Below are 18,952 nucleotides of genomic sequence, written 5' to 3'. Positions count from 1 at the left end.
GATGTCTTGAGAGTTGGTTGGTTGTGGATGAGTGGATGGATATTTGGATGGATGGATGGTCGATTGGTTAGAGTTAGGTATGTTTCTTTATGGGAAAGGACAGAGAGGGAGGGGGAAGGGGTATCTGGAGAGGTTTATTTATCATAAGTATAAAGTTGGAGGATATAGAGAGTAGAGATGTGAGATGTGAGATTTCATTGGGATATTTTGTGATCATCCCTTAAGATCCTTGAGAATTAGGATTTGGAAGTTAGGAGTTTGCACTCGTCAGGGGAGTAAAGAATTCATGGGGTTTATCTGACGCAGTTTCAAAATCGAAGATAGAAAGTGAGTGAGATGAAATTGATATAACATGTGGTATTTCATAATTTTTAGATACCTCATTTGAATATCGCATCCAGGTATTGTGTTGTATGTCTGTGTATGTATATAGATATAAGATGAGAAACACTCTTTTGTTGATATACGAGATGGTTATGTTCTTATATAGCCATAGTCATAGATACACAAGGAGGTTGAAATCTTAGAAGGAATAGAGAAGTCTGAAATCATGCATGTTATTTTGCTTGATGTTGTTTGAAAAGTAAAGTTTGCCTATGGGATTTGCTTGCTTGTCTTGTCTTGTTTTATTTCGGGTTGTTTTGCTGGAATCTGTTTACAGGGGCATTTCGTTTGTTTGTTTGGATTGGATATAATAGCAGTACGTTGTATATAGATTTCAGTAAATGTAGAAAAGATCTTGTGTATATTGGTTCATCTCATATCATATCAATTTAACAGTTTTCTTAGTCCAAGATTCCAACCATTCCGGTTCATGATGAACCACATAAATTCCAACTCTTTCATAAACATCAAGCGTATCATCATCATCATCCTCATTCCCATCGACTTTCTTCAAAATCAAGCACTCAGCATATGGTCTCTCATCCCCATCATCTCTATTTGTTGACGAAACAAGCAAAACGATGTATTCTTCCTTCATCCACTCCTCCTCTTCCTCATTGATCACTCCTTCACCACGCGAATGAGTCTTCCAACCTGTCATTATTTGTACTCCTACATGCTCGTCCATTTTCCAAAAACCCTGTTGCCACCCGTAATTCTCAGACCACTCAGAAGCTTCATAATGAGAAATCCCAGCCGGATCATCAAAACAATATGTACCCGCGTAACCATCATAATCATATTTTCCGAGATGTCTCGTTTGCCAGGCACGTAGAATAGGGAGGGTTAATCCCTCTACAATTAGATGCGCAGATTCTATCTCGCCGTAAGGATTATTCTTGACCTTTGGAACTACTTTATAATCTATAACTTTCAACTTGGCAATTCGATCTTTAGGCGCGATGATGGTGCCCCGATCGAATTTGAAGCGATCGTTTGTTACAGCCCACGACCATGAGGGTGCACGATAGGGCTTGATGTGAACACATCCAGATTTCATTTCAGGAATCCAACAAAGCTCATCCAATAAGTCGCAACTCCACAAGCCGGCAAGATAATCTCCTCCAATGGCTGGCTGGAGAAGTCGTGATAAACCTGAGATCGCTGGAAGTTTGTCGGTATCGTATGTCAAATTTCTCTGACAGTATTGCCAAAGTATATCCCGAAAACTGTGGAGAAGTATGAGTCGTTCCATGTCTGTAATAACACTGTTGTCCTGTATGGTGGAATGAAGAACTGGCAATAAACGATTTATGTGCTCTTCTTGTGGAAACCTATATCCAGGAGGCATTCCTTTGAGATCGTGAAATCCCTGTGTACATCCCCAGTATATTTGTTTTTTCCCAAAGTAGATGTGACGAGGAGATAATATGGATTCTTGAAAGGTCCAGCCTCTACTACTCAGCGGAGAAGATTCTGCCAGACGGTGTAAATCCTCGTCATAAATGTCTCTATCTGCAGGTTCCACTCTAACAGTTACCTCCATTCCATTATCATCAGTAAGAGCTAAAGTAGTAGACGGCTTTTCAACAGGTTGGTATGCAGGATCTGGAATAATACCCCCAGTGCTGGCCTCTGATGACATTGCATATATTGTGACCAATGAATCTCGATAAACGGTTCCCATTTTCTGAGATTCTTGTTCCCAGTCATGTTTGGAGTCTTGGATGATACATAGAGAGTCAATCCAGAGATATTGAACTCCTAGCTCTCTAGTGATAGTTATGGCGTCTCGAAAATTCGCAGGCAACATTTGAAAGGGAAGCTCATTTTGGTACTGTGGTAGTGTTACTGTAGTTGATGAAGTGGGTATCGGGCCACCCCAGCAGTGACTCAACGCAATGTAATTAGCCTTGATTCCATTTGAATGAATAATTCTTGTCTGATTAGGCGTAACATCAATCACGCGAGTGGGAAGCTGTGGAAAATTGGTATTGTGACAATCATGACACTCTAAACATTCTCTGAGCCAACCCCTCGTGATATCGAAATTCAGTTTGGACCCAAGATCAGGATCGGTCTCAGCTCTCCCTATTTGGAAACCTTTTAATCTAATTGGGGATTCTATGAATGATGCAATGATAAATTAGCCCCTGCAGGCACTTGCTGCCGTCAGCTCAGAAATTCTTGACAGTGACGTACCGCGTTTTGTGACAAGCGTCAAACTTTGCGTAGGGACCGCGAAAGAGTGCCCATGATTTTTGAAGTCCGATCTTTGATCTCCGATGTTGCCAACGTGAACAAGAATAGTATCAAGCATTTGTACTCCATCGAGGGTAACGTTTGGATACACATGACTACTGTTGATCGAGATCTTGATATCAGTTTCCCGACGACGGCTGAAATCTGTCCAGTAAATCTCATCCGAGTTATCTCCTTGGCTTTCTTCGTCCTCCCCTGGAATGCGCTTCTTCAAACAGGTCAATATCACCTCACACAGATCACAACCCATCTCTGCGGATTGCACAAGATCTTGAAAACACTTGTGATGTGGATAAAAAGCCATTGGCTTTCTTTCTTTTGGTGAATTATTTGGATTCGCCAGCGACGATGTCCAAGCAAACGGACCCATTAAATCTTCCGTCGTCGGTTGATTCGGGAAAACATGACCTTTGAAATCTATCTTTGCGAGGTCGATAAGGTGAGCGAGAGAAAGATTGGCACAGTATATACATCGTTGTGTCATCTTTAAAGGAAGGTGCGCTTAATGCCAACGAGAGATGGTGCTTTAGTCTATTGGTGTTAGGTCTTAGTGAGATGTTTGCGCAGAACGAAGTATATCCAACATCGATTTGATAGAAGATACCCCGCGTTATAGTATACAAACCGAGATACCCAAAGTAGAACTACTGCTTACTGACACGTCAGAATAGAGCATGGATTTGATCCACCAGATTTGTAATGTGAAGATCCCATATCGAATCTTGAGTAACTTCACATATGAATGATTCTCAAAGATATTGGCAACAGAATCTCGCTATATAATGGAAATGTCACAAGTGTGATCATCAGTCAATCTTCTGAATATCACATAACCACTAAGTAAAGAATAATAGCGAAATGAATCGATCAAAGGCAATGCTCAACCCTCACCCAACAGCTGAATTTCAATAAGAAACGAGATCTAAAACCCTTCATATCAACAAGCACATCAATCCCCCCCCAAAATCCAGATTCAAACTCATGAGATATCTTCAGCAGAGAAACGAACCCTTCGGAACTCTGAATAGGTAAAGACTACTAGGTCATCTACTCTACTCGTTGGACGCAATCAACACGCTGGAACCTGTGATATAGTATCACTAAATACTCCATTCCTTCTCTCTCCACCTTTTCCACGCCTACCCCCTTTCTCACCTTCTCCTCTTATCTTCACCTCTATCTCCATGTTTTCCACCATCATCGCCAGTTCCTTCCCCTCCATCCAATCACCCCGTCCTCTTCCCCCTCCCTCCCTTTTCTTCCGCTCCTCGCATTTCCCACTTCCACCGAAAGCCTCTCTAGATACAAATATATACCTACTACATAACTTTATCTTATACTTTCCCGCAGAATTCCCTCATCCATCCATCTCTCACCTCACTCCATCACTTCACTCCACCCCATAACACCAATCAAATGACAAAACCCACCAGAACCATCCATAAACCCACCACACAAACAATCCATCACAGTCCAGCATAATCACATACAAACATAAAAATCCATTATATTCTCATATCAATATACCTACCCAACCTATTTATAAAGAAGGTCCAATCCCCAACCCTCCAATCTTTCCATTCATATCTTCTCTCCTTTCAAAATGCAAGTCCGTCCGCCCCGAATTTTGCCTTCCTTTTCCGCCCCCTCTCCAAAATCACAACCCCCATTTGCTATGCAACCCTCATCAACCAGATGAACCCCAAACGTCCCACGAAAGGCATCGCCCTTAAAATCTCACCATCACTCACAAAAACGATTCGAAAGCTGGAAAGGAAAGAAAAAAACGATTAGGTAAAAAAAAAGGCAATGCCTGGTATATTATTACTCCACTCCACCCTCTCAAAAACGAGTGTGAAGACAACGGCGCTGTAGATTATGACTACCTTGTGATTCTTATCGTATCGTACCAATGCCTCCATCCATCCATATTCGCTTTATTCTAAAAGTTCCCTTCCCAAGCAAATCGACCGAATTGGCCGGGAAGCATAACCTGGGTATGCACGATAGGAGATGACCCCCTCCAAAATACTCATCCCAATTACTTTGAAGAAAAAGATCTGGGCTTCGATCAAGGTTATGTTGTGTATCGATTGATCCGTTGTTGTATAAGCTTTCAATCTTATAGCTCGTGTTGGATGTTTTCGATTTCGTTTGTGAATAATTTGTAATTATTTTCGTTCATCTATCCATCCCCAAAGAAATTAGAAATCATGCCACGTACAAAAACACATGCAAAGAGAGTTCTAACCTTGAGAATCATATTAATAGGTTTGGCCTCCGTTTCTCCTTCAAAAGCCGTGAATAAGACCTGTGCCGAAGTAGTTGAGGGTTTGGGTTTAAATTCCATAGCTTTTAGTACTACAGTATTCAGGATAACTCTGTGAGTATTTTCTTGTCGCATGACCAGTCGTACACTATTTCCTTCAAGCATTGATGAATCGAAACTGCCAGGAATCACATGGCCATTGTCGTCGAATTCGACGCATGATTTTGGTGCGTTAATTTTGAGGGTACCAACTCCTCTTTCCTTCCAACCTAGCTCCTTAGATCCCATTGCGAATAATTTAGCTCGAATCTGTAATATGGTTGCTTCGTCGGCTTCGCCGTCGTCAATGTGAACTAGATCATGATTAGAAACAAGAACACATCACAATCGCAGAATCGAACTTTTACCTTTCTTGGTCTTTTTCTTGTCCTCAACAACTGCCCTCTCCCCTCCTTCCTCTTCATCGCCCTCAGCACCATCATCGCTATCGTCTCCATCATCGTCAGAGTCCTCCGCATCACTAGCTGGAGCACCAAAGGGTTTGGCCGGCTTGCTGCCTAATCCAGCATTGTCTTTGCCCGGAGCTGCAAAGCTCGAAAGCTTTGGTCCAGATCCACCAGCAAATCCATTCTTTAATCCACTGCCAAATACACTCCCTGATGCCAATCCACCAAAACCTGATGTGGCACCGCCACCAAATGCGCTTCCAAACCCAGATGTAGTTTTTTCAGCCGAGGAGCTTGGGATCGAGGATGTAGGTGTGGAGCTTGCTGGTTTGGCAGAAGCAAATGATCCAAATCCTGAAAGTGGTGATTTTGCCCCCGAACCAAAAACGCTAGGTGTAGATGCGCCGATTGTGCCAAATGGAGAAGTGCTAGCAGATGCTAAAGCGCCAAATCCTGAGTTTGCAAATTTATCACCAGATGTACTTCCAAATGTTGACTTGATGGGATTCTCGGTGGATGATGTTGATGTTTCGGTAATCTTCGATGCCTCTTTCTGGCTTCTCTCCTGAGAGGGTAAATTAGTAAATTTTTAGATACTTTAGGGGCACGAAATTAAGTAAAAGTAAATCTACCTTTGCTAAAACTTTATCTGATATTCTGGATGGTTCTTGTGAAGTATCTCTAGGTCTCTTCTTTTCTGGACCTGATCTCATCGTTCGACTCCCATTCAAACTTCCTTCACTTGTAATTCCATTATTTCTCCCAGTATCGTCTTCCGCCTGATTTGTATCGTCATCTTGATCTCTGCCACGCTTCTTTTTGGGCGAAGAAACTCTATCTCTCATTTCCTCATCTTGCGCATCAATCGGTTCAGTCTCGGGCGTGGTCTCTTTGTCTGTACCGGACATATCCTTATCTTCTGCTTGAGTATCTGGTATCTGCGAAGGTGTTTCTGTAGGCAATGGAAGCTTGTCTGAAATGCTTGTGTGCTTTAATTCTTCACTCGCAGCCATAGTAGCAGCATCATCTTTTTGTGAATTATCGTTCTCCCCCTCTGTTGTTGAAGTAGGAGCTGGAGAGTTATGATTTTCTTCAATCATATCGGATTTGGAATTGGCTGATTTTAAATGATCTCGAATTTTGAAAGATTCTGAAGCTGGATCAGCCCCAGTGTTTGAAGGTGTAGCCATTTTTGCGATTTATTTTATGTAAATCTTTTTCTGTTCACAAAATTTGAATTGAAAGGGTTTTTAACTTTGGGAAGAAGAACTCGGTCTGCGGCCTGCGGTCTGCCCCTCAATGCCAGCAAATGCGGCTCGCGTTACTTTAGGCGATAGGTTACCTGGGCAAAACTTCGTATGACTGCAACTACAATACATCGATGTTCAATTTGATATTCTACATAAAACTTAAGCTGTATATTAAGTGTAACAATTTAACATTCACACTTTGGATTCGAACTTTATTGAATGACTCAGCTGTACCAAGAATTATATTTCTCGAAGTCGAGATCACTCTGAGTAACTCGAACGGTTTTCAAGGGTTTCAAGGGTTTCAATTGTTCTCTCGTGGCCGTACATTCAAAAGTTTGACTGGAGGCTTCAGGCGAATTTACTTGTATGGTTGATATTCAAACGACATGAGGAATGGCGATTTACAATTGATTCAACGGTTCCGAGGATTCACACGAGCTCAAGATCTCTGCTTTAACACATGGTCATGATCAGACGCGTAGCAAGATTGGCAACGAGAACAAGCAGGTAAGATTGTTTGAATGGAGTCGATACAGTGTTGATACAAGAACTTCTTAAGATTAAGATGATACACAAGCAAATTGGCGATCTATTTCTGGGTAATAAAGGGGAACTTTATAAGGAGTGTGAAAACGGGTTTGACTCTGATCTTACTATAAATCTACAAGTGTAAACTTCAAGTAAGGACTGGATAATTGAGATTTATTAGTTCCGCAGATCTTGGAGATTTTATGTTTTTGCAACTATTGATAAGTCTTACCTTGATACTAACTAATTATGAAAGGCGACTATAAGTATTACAATGCAATCTCCATATTTTGCAAGACCTATGATTATTTGTATCTTCAATCTTCAGAAATCGATATCATTACAGCTCTCCAGTTTTCGCGTTTTGCGAAAGGAAAACCACAATCATGGGATTATTCATCAAAACTTTCCTCTTCTATCTTGCTACAATAGCCCTCTCCGTCGCAGCTAGCGTCAATCTCGATGTCCAATCTCTCGCTGGGGATGTGAGCAGTTTCAACAAAGAAGTATATTACTATGATGGCTCCGTTGGTAATTACACTCTTATAGACGCCGGCTTCACTACTGTCCACAATGGAACCCAAAAAGCAATCGCAGATACCATTGTCCTGGTCCCATCAAGACCATCTGAGTTGCATGATATTGTGCAGCTGATAGGTCAAAGCTTACGTTCTTATATCGTCCGACTGATGGATGACTTGAAACCGAAGAAATCAGAATTTGCGTCGAATGGTCTTTTGGGGAGCGTGATCGCGAGATTAGAAGTGATGAAGAATGATTTCCAAGCTTTCGAAAAAGTCTTGATTGAGAAACCATCTGAGGAGGAGTCACTGCCACATATGATTGAGGCCGCTTTTGATAGTATTAATAGTGCTGTGATTACTGCTATTGATTTTCTTGCTAATTGAGTACTATCACGGTGCAAGGAACGGGTCCTGATAGTATATGTGATAATATATGAGAAAAGGAGGAGCTCACGGCTATCATTGGAACCACGAATCCCTTATGGAGCAAGACATAACAGAAACCAATAAACAGTATTTAAATAAGCAAAAAACCCCATCTAATCTCAATAAGGCTGAACCCCTAACTCCGCCTCTTGTGACCAGCATTACAAGACATAATCTACAAAATATGAAACATATCAAATCATCCTCCTTCCCCATCCAAAACACAGATATCACGCGCCTGTCGCGCTAAACGCCACGTCGGTATAGCTCAAATAGCCGATGCCCCACCAGCAAAGCTCCCCTCACCCCGCCATATCCCTTTCTTCCAAGGTTTACTCAACAATCTTCCATTTCATCACCGAATCCTCATACAATATCGTAAGTCCTCCCGATTCCATATACAATTCATTTTCATCATTCGAAGAGAAAATAAATCGTCCTGCAGAATATATCTGCAGATAACTATAAGATTACTTGCTGATAATTCCTTGTTGATCTATATATACAGTCCTCGAAAGAATAATTACACAAATCATTCACCATGTCCGCCTTTGAAACCGCCGTTATCGATTCCAAGAAGCTTACTAGCAAGCCTGGATCTGACGATTTACTCGAGATTTACAGTATGTGTTTTTTTTTCTCCCGCTCTCCTCTGTTTCAGCTCCGAGGCTTGAGAAATATGTAGTTGTTTGTTCGAAAGCTTGATTCAAAGATGGTGGATGATGGATTGCGAGGGAAGGATGATACGTACAGATAAATATGAGGATAGCAGAAAGCGAATGGAAACATGCTAATACAAGATGCACCACATAGGTTTATACAAAGTAGCCATCGGTGACGACATCTCCAAGGCTGAGACTCCAGGAATGTTCGACATCAAGGTTCGTTCCTAATCTTTACCTTCTCCTCCTGTTCCTTTTCCCCATCAAGTCGACATCTGTCTCTTCATCCCTTTCCCAGATTCCCAAACCCTCAAAAACTAACATTCCTCCCCACAACAGGGCAAAGCCAAGAAGAAGGCGTGGCAAGAAAAGGTCGATTCCGGCATCACAGCCGACGAAGCTAAAGAGAAATACGTCGCCAAGATCGAGGAATTAAAGGAGAAGTGTGGATATGATGCCGATAAGGTTCCTGAGGCTGTTGGAGGAAACTAAACTTTCAATGAAAGTTCTGGTTTTGCGAAAGAGATGCATGGAGAATATACAAGAATTGCATAGTTGAGCTAGGGATTTGGGGGGAAATAGAAATGCATAGTGGATGGAGGTTTATGTTTATGTTCGAGAAAGCAAGCAAGCAAGAATGAGCGAATGATTATGCATAAATCAGTTGGTTTCGTATGAAATTTTCGTGCATAAAGATATGTTTGTGTTGTATCTGTCGAATTTGTTTATTTCTGCATTGTTTTCTGTGGTAAAATTACTACCATGTTGATGCTACCTATGATCTCATTACACAACCCAAACCAAAGAGCCTGCGAACCCATATCTCCTCTAGGTGTGTGTCTAGATATGCATACCAATTTTCACCTGCGTAAACTCCAAATTCTTCTACCTTTCCAGCATGTAATTTCCCCCTCCTCCAAACCATATAACCGTAATTCCTGTATAAAAGCCATGAATGCCTTGTGATCAATATTGAATATTGTCTTAAATCATAGATGAAACGAACACAATTTATGAAAGGGGGGATAAACAATAATCAACGAAACTCCGATCACAATCATGTCTTCCACGTATTCCCCATCCAATCTGGTTCGCTATACGATGCACTCGCACACCATGGGATATCGTCTTTGTCATATGGAATCAGAGGGAGATCATAGGGCATTCTTGCGCCTACTATGATCGTGTTTCTTTCTTCCTGGTCCTCCTTTCGGTCATCATCTCTTCTCCTGTTCAGATGTTCTTCCTCTACCTCTGTCTTCTTTTGATTGGCTGTTTCCAAATAAGGAACAGAAGATATGAAAGGCGTATCGGTTCCAAAACACGGTTTCATCTTCACCTTCATTCCACTCTGCTTTTCCTTCCATAAGTCAGGCCAAACCAGCACTCCGATCTCATAACTACAAATCCGAACTTCGCCTGCTGAATTGACTGGTTCGCCCCATGCTTGCTTAGAGAGGTTGGCCGAAGTAACGAGCATCCAATCTATTGATTTTTGAAACGAGGAAGTTGGACTTGTATCTGAACTGAAACGGATGTAGGTTTTTATGTGAGGAGCTGCACGTTTGCGGTATGCTTCTTGAACTTTTGGTTCTGAGGGAGCAGAAGATTGAGAAAAGGAGTTGGATGGTAATGAGGAGGAGGAAGAATGTTGAGCGCCATCACCAGCCCAGTGACATAGCATTGGTTTTAGATATGCTAATTGTTTCCCTTGAGCTGGTGTGAGGATCTTGGTATGAATAGCATTACCAGACGCGTAACCATTTATGCTCCTTCTGACCTCATCTGCAGTCGGGAAAATGATATTGAATTTTGGATTGATGTTCCTCGGAGATTTCGATGTGTTGAGGGCTTTGAGAAAGTGCGTTAACCATTTATCTGTTGGGCCTAGAGATGCTATGGAGGAAATTTGAATCACTATTTCTGGTTGAGTGTCGTGGTAGCATGAGACGGATTTGAGAGCGTTGGTGAGGCCGGCCCAGCCCCATGCGGTTTGTGATGGAGAGATCTCGATTCCTTGTTTTCCTGGAACGCTGGCTACTAAGGCCGCTTTTATTTCAGAGAAATCGTACTTGAGCAGTTGTTCGACTAATGGTTTGCATATGATTCTTTTGGTATCATAAGCTCGTAGGTAGTTTAGAAGATTTAACTTAAACTTTGGACCTGAGCCTATTTTGAAGGGTTCAATTGGAGTTGGCTTCTCTGGGCTGAGAAGAGGAAGATGGGGTGATTTCCATAGAGCTTGGGTCATGTTTGTCCAGTCAAATGGAATCATGTTAGCTGTATGAATTATGATTTGAGCGGTGAAGTCATGTCTGAAAAGAATGAGCATCTGTTCACATTAGTAATTGGAAGTTTAGTTGTAGATCTATTAGGGGTGTAATACCTTGGAATGATGGGTCCCGAACATCTCAGGCATGTAAGCTGTGAGAAGCTTGATATTAGGATATTTCAAAGCTTGTTCCTGAAAATCATCAGCATGATTTCAATCCCGTGTGGGGCAGCAACTATATGTATCGCCAATCTCGTTCTTGAATCCTCAAATACTCGCATAGCATCAAGATTGTGAGAAACAGGTACATGATACAAATAAGGACACGGGAAACTAGGAACGGTTTACAAAAGGGACAAAGTTGCAATATCATTATAGAGCGAAGCGAATAAGCCTCCACGGCAGTGGCCCAGCGGAGCGTAAATTCAACCAAGTAAGAAGAAAACCAGCCTACCGCAAGATTAAGTCTAGATTGATCTTCCCTTTTCCAAAAGCCATGAATTACGTTAACTCTGACGAGATTCCGTACATCCTCATCGAATTGTTCCATGAGAAAGTCAAGATTATGTAAATAATTGAACTCCCAACATTCTGATATCAAGGGATCACCAAGAATATCTTTCAGCGATACAGCGTCCACATTGGATGAAGCTGGTAGATCTCGTATTGCTGTAAGTTGAAATGGCGACTTCACCACTCCTCGCTTTGTATGTTCCAACACTGGGCATTTGCCATCCCTCGAACCTTGCTCAGGAAGTTCAACTGGCTTTTGATCGGATTCTTTCTGGTTAGGAGTTTCTTCTTCCTCGAGCATCACCGGCTCGGGACTTTCTATCTTACGTCTTCGCAATGGAGGTGGCGATATCAATCTATGTATACCTCTCCGTACGATTTTTGTGTTAGTGTTATCAATATCATTAGTAACATCGTCTACTTTACGTTTCTTCTGAGCGAGTTCATCTGAACCTTGACTTTGACGTTGATCCATGATTGGATGGATACCGAGGTATGCGTAGGTAGGACTTTCCTTTGTTCAATGACAATTCACATCATGATTTGTACTCAAGATGAATTGGGTGGCAAGTCAAGTCGCCACCTCAAGAGATGGATTGAAATGTTGAGAAAACACTTTATATTGAACTTTCTTGAATTTTCATAGAAGTACCTAGTAATTGTTCACTCGCGATAAACCACCAAATACCCCGTACCTAAAAAGTGATAGGAGGAAGGAAGGATCCATAATCACGTGTTATTTCGTCCAAAAAAAGAAATTACCAGGATTTAATCTGTTAGCGAATAACGCTAATGGTGCAACTGTGTTCCATCAATTTGTATGGAGTAAATGAAAGAAGATGAGAGTCGAGATCCTTTCTTCATATCACTTCACTCTTTTTATCCCCCACGATACATAACGATTTCTCAAGACGATTCTTGAGTTTACGATACTTATGCGATATATTGACGGTCATATTTCAAATTAATTGAGGACAACGAACCTCTCCTTCTTACCTTCTTTGGCGGTTTCGTCGCGACCCGCATTAATCTTTCGATTTCAGGGTGCAGATAGCCCCCTAATTTCCTCCTTCAATATGCGTTTTCTTTCGGTCTCGTTACTATCGACTGTCTTTGCTTCTGTAGTATTAGCACAGACTGGAGAGCAATCAACAGAGAACTCCTCTCCCGATTTACCTGGTGAAGAGGAAGCTGTTGATGTACCTCAACCAACAACATTTAATGGAGTTCAAGTCCCCCCTCTACCTGATATAGATGGAGAACTATTTAATCAGACAGTCGCGGAAGGTTATTGGTTTGTCAAACATCACTCGTGAGAATTTATCCTTTCAACATCTGGGGTAGATCATTATGCTCACCATGATTCTAGACCTTATTGCCCGCATTGTATACACATTGCGCCAACATGGCAAACTCTCTACGAATTCTATTATACTTCGAAGCCGGTCAAATCGGGAGCTGACGATACCGCATCGACTTCAATGAACACTTTCACCGCCTATTACAACTATCATTTCGGCTCTCTTGATTGTATCGCTTTCGGAACTGCCTGTACAGACCATGGCGTAACTTCTTTCCCAACATTTATTTTATACAAGGATGGTGAGGAAGCCAAACGATTCGTTGGACCTAAGGATATGGAAAAATTGGGTGCTTTCATCGAGGACAATTTGGAATCTATCAGACCAGGGTCTAGACCAATTGGCGGACCAAAATACCCAGAAGAACGTGCAACACAAAGTCCAGATTATCAGCCTGAAGCAGCTGCCTCAAAGGAGACGGCAAAGACGACCGAGAAATCGACGGAGAAAGAATCCGATAAGTCATCTGATAAACCATCCGAAAAGGCATCAGAAAAATCTACAGAAAAACCTACAGAAGAGGCATCTGAAGGATCCGCGCAGAAGTCAGAGACAGGAGCTGAGAAGGTAGCAGATAAGGTCGCAGGCGCTGTTACTCCAGTCAAGGATGCCGTCAAGGATACTGCCGAAAATATCAAGGACAGTGTTAAGGACGCCGTCAAGGAAACGAAGCCTGAAGTTGCCAAAATCACCACTAAGCCTGTTCTCAAAGCCACACCAATCGAAAACAAGCCTTCAAAACCTACTCAAACTGCGAACCCACTTGGTACATCCGTATCCCTTACAGCCGAGAGCTTTCAAAATTTGGTTACTATGTCCCAGGATCCTTGGTTTATCAAATTTTACGCCCCATGGTGTCATCATTGTCAAGCTATGGCTCCTAACTGGGCTCAATTGGCAAAGGAAATGAAAGGGAAATTAAACATCGGAGAAGTCAATTGTGAAGCAGAATCTAGATTATGCAAAGACGTACACGTTCGAGGATATCCTACCATTCATTTCTTCCGCGGCGGAGAACGTGTCGAATATGAAGGGCTTAGAGGACTGGGTGATTTCGTTACCTTTGCCAACAAGGCCGTTGATATAGGAGATGGTGTTAAGGATATCGATGCGGCTGAGTTCAAGGAATTGGAGGAGAAAGAAGATGTTATCTTTGTTTACTTTTACGATCATGCTACTACCAGCGAAGACTTCGCTGCATTGGAAAGATTGACTTTGAGTCTGATTGGACACGCCAAACTTGTCAAAACCAACAGTGCTGCTCTTGCTGATCGATACAAGATTACAACTTGGCCTCGTTTATTGGTATCCCGAGATGGTAGACCAACTTATTACACAGCACTCGCCCCTCAAGACATGCGCGATTTCCGAAAGGTTCTTCATTGGATGCAATCAGTTTGGTTACCTGTTGTTCCAGAACTTACAGCTTCCAATTCTCGCGAAATTATGGATGGTAAAATTGTTGTCCTTGCAATTCTTTCTCGAGACCGCGAACATGATTTTGAAATGGCTAAGAAAGAATTGAAGCAAGCTGCACTGGAATGGATGGATAAACAAATCATCAATTATCAACGTGAACGTCAAGAATTGAGAGATGCAAAGCAACTCAGATTAGAAGAAGCAGAAGATCGAAATGATCAAAGAGCTTTGAGGGCTGCCAAGAGTATCAGAATTAATATGGATAAATCTGATCAAAAGGAGGTTGGATTCGCCTGGGTAGATGGAGTTTTCTGGGAAAGATGGATTAGAAGTACCTACGGTATTGAAGTTAAGAGTGACGGTGAAAAAGTTATTATTAATGATGAAGATGTAAGTAGTCTATCCGTTCTTTCCAATCATCTCCCTTTTATTCAGGTATACTAAGCTTCAAACAGAACCGACGCTACTGGGATACAACAATCACTGGGAACTATATTATTCCTTCTCGTACTTCAATCTTGGAAACCATTCCTAAGGTTGTAGTGAACCCTCCAGTTATCAAGCCGAAGAGTACAGTGGGATCATTCGAGAAAGCATTCTTCAATGTTAGAGGTGCAATTTCAGGACATCCATTCCTCAGTTTCGGAGTTGCACTAGGAATGATCCTAGGTGCCACGATGTATGGAAGAGGAAAGATTGGTGCGAGAAGAGGTGGTTTCTTTAGAGTAGATGATGGTGGTAAGGATGGTTTATTAGGTGGTGTTAATGGTGGTGGAAAAGTCGATTAAGGAGAGAAAAGTAATTTGAGAATTTAGATGGGAGAATTGCTCTTGGGGATGAAAGAAACGAGATGAGGGATGGGGGATAGGAGTTGATTGAATTGATTCATTGATTAATGGTTTATGGTAGCGTAGGTAGGAAGGTAGGGTAGGAATCCTTTGTTCAATTTTCAATGTATTATAAATTGTATCAGGTTAGATTGATTGATCAGCCTTTTGAAGATATATGTATCTACCGTTATGAAACTTTATATGTTGTGTGATTTTGTCTGAAGAGAGAAATAAAAACACAACAAAATAACACACCCATGTGGATCTATCATGAATACAAATTTTCGTCCACTCGCTAGGAAGCCATATTGTGATGAGCTCTCCAGACATCCACCCAACATCCAACAACCAACAACCCATCCACCTCCCCCCTCACAACCTCACAACCTCACCCCATCAACACAAATCCCCACCCCCTCCACCGCCGGCACACCACCCCCCTTCTCCATCCCCATTCCCATCCTCTCCCCCTCCCCCCCCAAACTCCTCCACTTCAAAACCCACCCCGCAACCAACACCCCCATCCTCTGCAACCCCTTATCTCTCACCCTCACCTCCCCCACGCACCTCTCCACCTCCCTCCTCATCCCCTTCCTCTCCTCTTCAAACTCCTCTCTCAAAATCATAATCTCCTCATCCCTATCCAGTATTTCTCCACGCATTTCTTCCCGCATTTTCTGGTGTTCTTTCTGCAGCGTTGTAAATTCTTCGGAGGTTTTCGTTTGTGAAACGAGGAGGTTTTTTAGATGTGCGATTTGTTGCTTCAGAGCGGTGCTTTCGAATTGGTGCGTGCGTTCGGCTTGGGAAAGTAGATCGTGGGTGAAGGAGAGGGAGGAGGTTAGTTGGGATACTTGAGAGGAGAGGTGCTCTTTTTGCGAAGGTTCTTGGTGGAGGCTTTGGGTTTGGGTGGTGAGGTTTGTGATGAGGAGGTTTTTCTCTCGAAGTTCTTGTTTTAGTTGGGAGATTTGTTTTGCTAGGTGTGGGTTTGATGATTCGAGATGCTCTTCTGGGGGGGTTTGTTTGTCGGTTTTGGGGAGGCGATGCTGCGATTCCGGATTTGAAAGCTCGAGTTCTAGATTCTTGATTTTTTCAGTGTGGTGAAGAGGTTCTGGTGCGTTTCTGATGTGCTTGAGTTCGCGTTGGAGTTGTATGGTTTCTTCATTTTTGGAAATATATCGAAGTCGCCATTTCTCTGTAGTGGGTTCATCTCCTTTCTGTGTTTTCGTCTTGGAATCCAATCGCTTCCGCAATACATCAATTTCACTGGCGGCTTCCTTCCATTTATCCTCCCAGTTCTTCGCTTCGAGATTGAGCTCATGCGCTTGTTCTCTGGAAGATTCCAAGTGTTCTTGAAGTCTCTCTTTATCCTCAATTTCGGCGCGAAGAAGTCTGTTGAGATTATCTTGTACGTCAGTTGTTTCCTTGCATCTATTCTCCCATTCTTTGACTTCGTTCATGGCTTTTTGTGCTTGTTGCGATGAAACATCGAGGCGGTGTTGTAGCTCTTCTTTCTCGAGTCGTAAAACAGCTATATCGACTTTTTGGACAGTGGGTGAATTGGGGTGAATGGTAGAAAATGAGGAGGAAGGTTGTTGTTTTGTTGGAATGACAACTGCTACGGATGTTCTTGGCAATGGTGTTTTCTTATGACTTCCTGCTGCACTGGCCATGGCATTCGATTTCTTCTTTCGACTTGGCGGATTTGGCGTATTCTCTCCAATGTCATTCTCACCTTCATCGTCACTCGACGGAAGTGTTCTTTCTCGCCCATTGACTCTTTCCGGTGTTACAGGGAGAAGTTTGGTACGTTTCGCAGGAGATGGAGATGAAAGACACGGCTTCTTGAGTGGTCGATCATCGGTGAACTTCGCAGCTGGAGAGGATAATGTGTGTTTTTCTGAGAGACGTATTTAGTGGGTCATTCATATCAAACAGAAACCAATTAGTACTTACTAGTCTTCTGATGATCTATCTTGACAGCATGGGGAGACAAGAAAGGTTGTTGACCTGTCACTTTTTAATCATTATAAACCTTGGGAATAGATGTGTTCACTTACTATTACTCTTCTTGAGACTTTGAGGAAACAATATTCTTCGTGTAGGAGGTAATATCGGAGGGACAACTTCAGAATTCTTCTGGGGAAGTATTGGAAGACTTGGTTTTGCAGGCGCAACTTTCTCTTTTGGTGATTTATGAGCTTTGCCCGGCTTCTGAAATTTGTGAGGTGAAGATCTGTGAGGAGATTTATGAGGAGTCGATCTCTTATTTTTATTCGGCGTCATGATTGTACAGAATTGAGTGAAATTACAAACGGTTTCGTACTTCAACAGAAGTGCTGTGGAATTTGTGACTTTGAGTATATAACACTTGAACGATGGATCATGGATTGAAGAATCTGACAATTGAATGGGGGATTCTGTTTGTACTTTGGTTCAATATATGAAAAGGGATTTCGTTACTCGACGATAGATGAAAGACTTGTGTGATATAAAGAGGGGTGAGTGTGAGCAGCGACGGGAAGTTGCATAAATTTGTCAGATCGTGCCTAGAAAAAGAAATTAAAAGGAAGAAAAGTAAAAGAGTGCAATAAGCCACATGCGATTTTATCCGTGCTAGAAGTAAAAATCAAGAGTGAATTGAAGTATGAAATGAGTGAAGTAAGAAATCATAAATGAAGCTTTACTGCGTAAGTTTTCCGTCCCATATGGAATGCTAAATTGTTGCTTGAACAACGAGATGATCTCAGACGAAAACAAACATTTCAGACAATATATCTTGTTTGAAGGGATTCATTAATAGCTTCAATACCTAAATTGTGTTGATATCTGACTGATATTCAAACATAAGTACTCACATACACGCTCTTGCTGTTATTCCATCTCACCTCACTTCCTCTCGAGTCCCCTAATTTTGATATCCAACTTGCTACACTCACTTCTGAGTCTTATACATAACCCATCGACCTCATATAATCGATCTCTCAATTGTTGGTTCTCTTTTATCAAACGAGAACAATTCTCTCCGCATTCTGTGCAAAGCCCACTTGCTGAAGTCGGTGTTTTGCTCCTCAACATGCTCATTCTCTCCTCATCCTCGATTCCCATCCCCATCGTTGCTTCAAACTTTGGCCAGGCTGCTTTCGAGAGTGCTATTTTGGTGCGGTCTAATCGTCTCATCAATTTACCTATAGTCTTATCCCGTCTCCCTATCTTTCGATTCATCTTTTGAATTCGCGAATCTTTGATATCAATCGTAGACCTCATAGCTTGAATCGCCCGTGCTTGTTCGTCTGCTGTCTCTTGCCAAACTCGAACCGTTACAGATTCCGCTGCTGACTTCAGAGTTGTGATAGTTTTATCGAAATCATGAGGCGATTCGTTAACATCACCCTCACCCATGCCATTGCTTGGAGATTTAGGTATCAACAATGTGCTACGTCGTGAGCTGCGACGAGAAGCTATGTGCGATTAGCATCACCATATTGGAGTGATTATTTTGATTTGGGAAGCCGCACTACTTGGAAGGCTCGTAGAGTTATAATGAGGCCGGTATGGTGCCTCAGATAAAGACTGTCTTTTCTGTCTGGAGGACATTTCGACTGTTAGATGACCGTCAAAAGTTTGTGAGACTGTCAAACAGATGTTGCGTAGAAATAGAGATAGATGCTTCATAAAGAAAGGGAGAAGTTTGAGACAAATAGGCAATGAGCAAATGATAACTTCTCAATCATCTCCCTTGATTTGTTTTTTCGTGCCATGGATTTGTCTGTCATTTTATTGCTTTTCTTTGCTCCCTGTGGCTT

At 42.1% G+C, this 18,952-nt stretch overlaps 8 protein-coding genes across 8 annotated transcripts; 3 read left to right on the top strand and 5 right to left on the bottom strand.

Moving 5' to 3' along the window:
* Positions 1–729: 729 nt before the first annotated feature.
* On the bottom strand, positions 730–3,342 carry EAE97_010413 (uncharacterized protein). The gene is made up of 2 exons (XM_038880928.1): positions 2,587–3,342; positions 730–2,508 (listed from the first exon to the last, which is right to left on the bottom strand). The coding sequence occupies exons 1-2, from the start codon at positions 3,128–3,130 to the stop codon at positions 764–766; spliced, it is 2,289 nt and encodes a 762-aa protein (XP_038728322.1). The 5' UTR covers positions 3,131–3,342; the 3' UTR covers positions 730–763.
* A 1,426-nt stretch (positions 3,343–4,768) lies between these two features.
* EAE97_010412 (uncharacterized protein) lies at positions 4,769–6,551 on the bottom strand (the record flags this gene model as incomplete). The annotated part of the gene is made up of 4 exons (XM_038880927.1): positions 4,769–4,831; positions 4,898–5,268; positions 5,323–5,926; positions 5,994–6,551. 4 exons carry the CDS (start codon positions 6,549–6,551, stop codon positions 4,769–4,771), a joined length of 1,596 nt encoding a protein of 531 aa, XP_038728321.1.
* Positions 6,552–7,528: 977 nt separating this feature from the next.
* On the top strand, positions 7,529–8,050 carry EAE97_010411 (uncharacterized protein; the record flags this gene model as incomplete). Its single annotated transcript, XM_038880926.1, has 1 exon — positions 7,529–8,050. One exon carries the CDS (start codon positions 7,529–7,531, stop codon positions 8,048–8,050), a length of 522 nt encoding a protein of 173 aa, XP_038728320.1.
* Positions 8,051–8,633: 583 nt separating this feature from the next.
* EAE97_010410 (uncharacterized protein) lies at positions 8,634–9,246 on the top strand (the record flags this gene model as incomplete). The annotated part of the gene is made up of 3 exons (XM_038880925.1): positions 8,634–8,715; positions 8,906–8,973; positions 9,094–9,246. The coding sequence occupies 3 exons, from the start codon at positions 8,634–8,636 to the stop codon at positions 9,244–9,246; spliced, it is 303 nt and encodes a 100-aa protein (XP_038728319.1).
* A 565-nt stretch (positions 9,247–9,811) lies between these two features.
* EAE97_010409 (uncharacterized protein) lies at positions 9,812–12,014 on the bottom strand (the record flags this gene model as incomplete). The annotated part of the gene is made up of 3 exons (XM_038880924.1): positions 9,812–11,086; positions 11,141–11,218; positions 11,481–12,014. The coding sequence occupies 3 exons, from the start codon at positions 12,012–12,014 to the stop codon at positions 9,812–9,814; spliced, it is 1,887 nt and encodes a 628-aa protein (XP_038728318.1).
* A 601-nt stretch (positions 12,015–12,615) lies between these two features.
* On the top strand, positions 12,616–15,107 carry EAE97_010408 (uncharacterized protein; the record flags this gene model as incomplete). The annotated part of the gene is made up of 3 exons (XM_038880923.1): positions 12,616–12,851; positions 12,909–14,709; positions 14,775–15,107. The coding sequence occupies 3 exons, from the start codon at positions 12,616–12,618 to the stop codon at positions 15,105–15,107; spliced, it is 2,370 nt and encodes a 789-aa protein (XP_038728317.1).
* Positions 15,108–15,529: 422 nt separating this feature from the next.
* EAE97_010407 (uncharacterized protein) lies at positions 15,530–17,432 on the bottom strand (the record flags this gene model as incomplete). Its single annotated transcript, XM_038880922.1, has 3 exons — positions 15,530–17,046; positions 17,103–17,156; positions 17,207–17,432. The coding sequence occupies 3 exons, from the start codon at positions 17,430–17,432 to the stop codon at positions 15,530–15,532; spliced, it is 1,797 nt and encodes a 598-aa protein (XP_038728316.1).
* Positions 17,433–18,035: 603 nt separating this feature from the next.
* EAE97_010406 (uncharacterized protein) lies at positions 18,036–18,743 on the bottom strand (the record flags this gene model as incomplete). The annotated part of the gene is made up of 2 exons (XM_038880921.1): positions 18,036–18,607; positions 18,665–18,743. 2 exons carry the CDS (start codon positions 18,741–18,743, stop codon positions 18,036–18,038), a joined length of 651 nt encoding a protein of 216 aa, XP_038728315.1.
* Positions 18,744–18,952: the final 209 nt, after the last annotated feature.

Source organism: Botrytis byssoidea, assembly GCF_014898295.1.
Source record: "Botrytis byssoidea strain MUCL 94 chromosome Unknown BBYS_027, whole genome shotgun sequence".
In the NCBI taxonomy this organism is placed as follows: Eukaryota; Fungi; Ascomycota; class Leotiomycetes; order Helotiales; family Sclerotiniaceae; genus Botrytis; species Botrytis byssoidea.
The sequence above is the reverse complement of the archived record's forward strand: the minus strand, read 5'-3'. Positions and strand labels throughout refer to the sequence as shown.